The sequence below is a fragment of the Corvus brachyrhynchos genome, unplaced genomic scaffold (assembly GCF_000691975.1).
Source record: "Corvus brachyrhynchos isolate BGI_N302 unplaced genomic scaffold, ASM69197v1 scaffold332, whole genome shotgun sequence".
Classification (NCBI taxonomy): Eukaryota; Metazoa; Chordata; class Aves; order Passeriformes; family Corvidae; genus Corvus; species Corvus brachyrhynchos.
The window spans coordinates 13,478-15,472 of NW_008236628.1; the positions used below are offsets into that span (position 1 = coordinate 13,478).

The window sequence follows — 1,995 nt, forward strand, 5'->3', positions numbered from 1 at the left end:
AGGGGTTGGGAGGGGGAGGGACAGGCAGGAGACAGAGGGACAGTGGGACATAGAGAACATGGAGGGACCGGGGGTATATGGAGAAGGTAGAACGACTATGAGAGACGGAGAAGACTGGGCTGGTGGGCCAAGAGGTGGTGGGGTGATGGATGGAAAGTTCAGAGCAATGGAGGGACATGGGACAGAGCGTCAGTAGGGCATGGGGGGTTATGGGACATGGTGTGCAGTGGGACGGAGCAGCTGGTGCCCAGGGGAACACTGAGGCCAGGATAGAGGGACATCAGCCCCTGCAGCAGGAGAAGGTGCAACTCAGGAGCCAAGACATGCCCGAGGAGTCCACTCAGGCTCTGCCCCATATGAGGGGGTCCCAGATGCTGTCCCCCACCTCCTGGGGTCCCTCCCTTCCCACCCCCACATCTGCCCCCAGATTTGTCTCTCCCCCACATGGATCTAGGTTGGTGTGGAGCAGGTTGAGGCTGCAGAACACCATGGGGCAGATAGAGATACATTGTGGGGCAGCTCAAGGTTGAGGGGCAACCCATGGTTCACATCACATTGCATTAGGGATCTGATTGCATCATGCTGTGGGGCACACTGGGTTGCACACTGGTTGGTGATCTTGTGTGGGCTAGACATCTTGTGGGTGCTGTGCCATGGGGTAACCCCACCCTCCCCACACAAACCCAGCCCCATATAAACTGCTGCTGCTCAATGCTTTTTATTGGCTGACCAAGGTTAGGGAGCTGGGAGTGGGGGTGGGCCACTTGGAGGTCCAGGGGATATTGTTGGGGGATCCAGAGCTTCACTCTTCATTGAGTCCCTTCTGATGGAGAAGGAGAAAAAGGAAGTGTGAGCGTGGGGCTGTTGGGGGGCAGCCATGAGGCACCTGTGGGGAGAGAAAGTCCCACCTTGGCTCCAATGTCGCGGCTCTTGGCCCGCAGCTTGTTGACCTGGGACTCGGCGATGTCAGCACGCTCCTCTGCCTCGTCCAGCTCGTGCTGCACCTTGCGGAACTTGGCCAGGTTGGTGTTGGCCTGTTCCTCCTGAGGGGGCAGGGACATCAGTCAGGCTCCCACACAGCTCTCTCTGGCCTCTCTATATATCTGTCTTTATTATTACTCCATTTGGCCCACAATAGACCCACCTGTCCTTCCAGACATCCCATATTCCAGCCACCCAACCATCTACTCAACTAACCATCCATCTAGCGTTCCATCCATCCATCCATCCATCCATCCCTCCCACCACCATCTCTCCATCCCACCACCTACCAACTTTCTCTTCACCTACTCTCCTCACCCACTGACACCCCACCCCTTGACCACAAGTCCCCTGCTACTCCCCACATCCTCTGCCACACCCCAATCCCACCCTGTCTCCTCCTGGGGGGGTGGTCCCACAGATGTCCCTCCAGTGCTCACCGCCTCCTCTGCCTGTCGCTTGTAGGCTTTGACCTTCATTTGGAGCTTGTCCACGAGGTCCTGGAGCCGGACCATATTTTTACGGTCCTCCTCCGTCTGTAGGGTGAGACACATGTGGATCAGGACCTGACCCTACCTGTGCTTTGAGTCACCACCAGAGCAGTGAGGGTCAGGAAACAGTTAATGATATTCTTGGGGACTGGAGCCTCTCTAGATCTGTGGGTGTCCTCAACTGTGGGGCAGAAAGTGGGTTGTCTCTCTGTGTGAAGGTATCCTCTTGCCCCTGATGAGGTCCCACCTGAGGTTCTGGATCATGCAGAGATCCCATGGATGAGAGTGAGCCGGGGTGGCTCATGACCCCCGGGCCAACCATGTTCTGGGTCCCACTACAGTATCAGACATAGAGGCAGTGGGTGGTCTAGTTTACCCATGTCTATATGTCCAGCAGGTCAGCCATGTTCTAAGTCATGTACAGCATGAGATATGAGGCCCTGTGGCCACAGGGAGAGTGGCTGACCTCCAGCACCACCTCAGGCAACCCACCTGGTAGCTGAGCTCCTTGACGCGACGCTCA

The 1,995-nt window shown here is 56.9% G+C and overlaps 1 protein-coding gene across 1 annotated transcript; it reads right to left on the bottom strand.

Moving 5' to 3' along the window:
• Positions 1–699: 699 nt before the first annotated feature.
• On the bottom strand, positions 700–1,989 carry LOC103624903 (myosin-7-like). Its single transcript, XM_008644236.2, has 4 exons — positions 1,965–1,989; positions 1,422–1,517; positions 909–1,043; positions 700–823 (listed from the first exon to the last, which is right to left on the bottom strand). The coding sequence occupies exons 2-4, from the start codon at positions 1,494–1,496 to the stop codon at positions 803–805; spliced, it is 231 nt and encodes a 76-aa protein (XP_008642458.2). The 5' UTR covers positions 1,497–1,517; positions 1,965–1,989; the 3' UTR covers positions 700–802.
• Between the last annotated feature and the right edge of the window lie 6 nt (positions 1,990–1,995).

Coding starts and splice junctions, on each gene's coding strand:
- LOC103624903 (XM_008644236.2), bottom strand. CDS start 1,496: ATGGTCCGGCTCCAGGACCTCGTGGACAAGCTCCAAATGAAGGTCAAA. Junction 1,044..1,421: donor AGCGACAGGCAGAGGAGGCG/GTGAGCACTGGA, acceptor CTGCCCCCTCAG/GAGGAACAGGCCAACACCAA. Junction 824..908: donor GCCGCGACATTGGAGCCAAG/GTGGGACTTTCT, acceptor CTTCTCCATCAG/AAGGGACTCAATGAAGAGTG.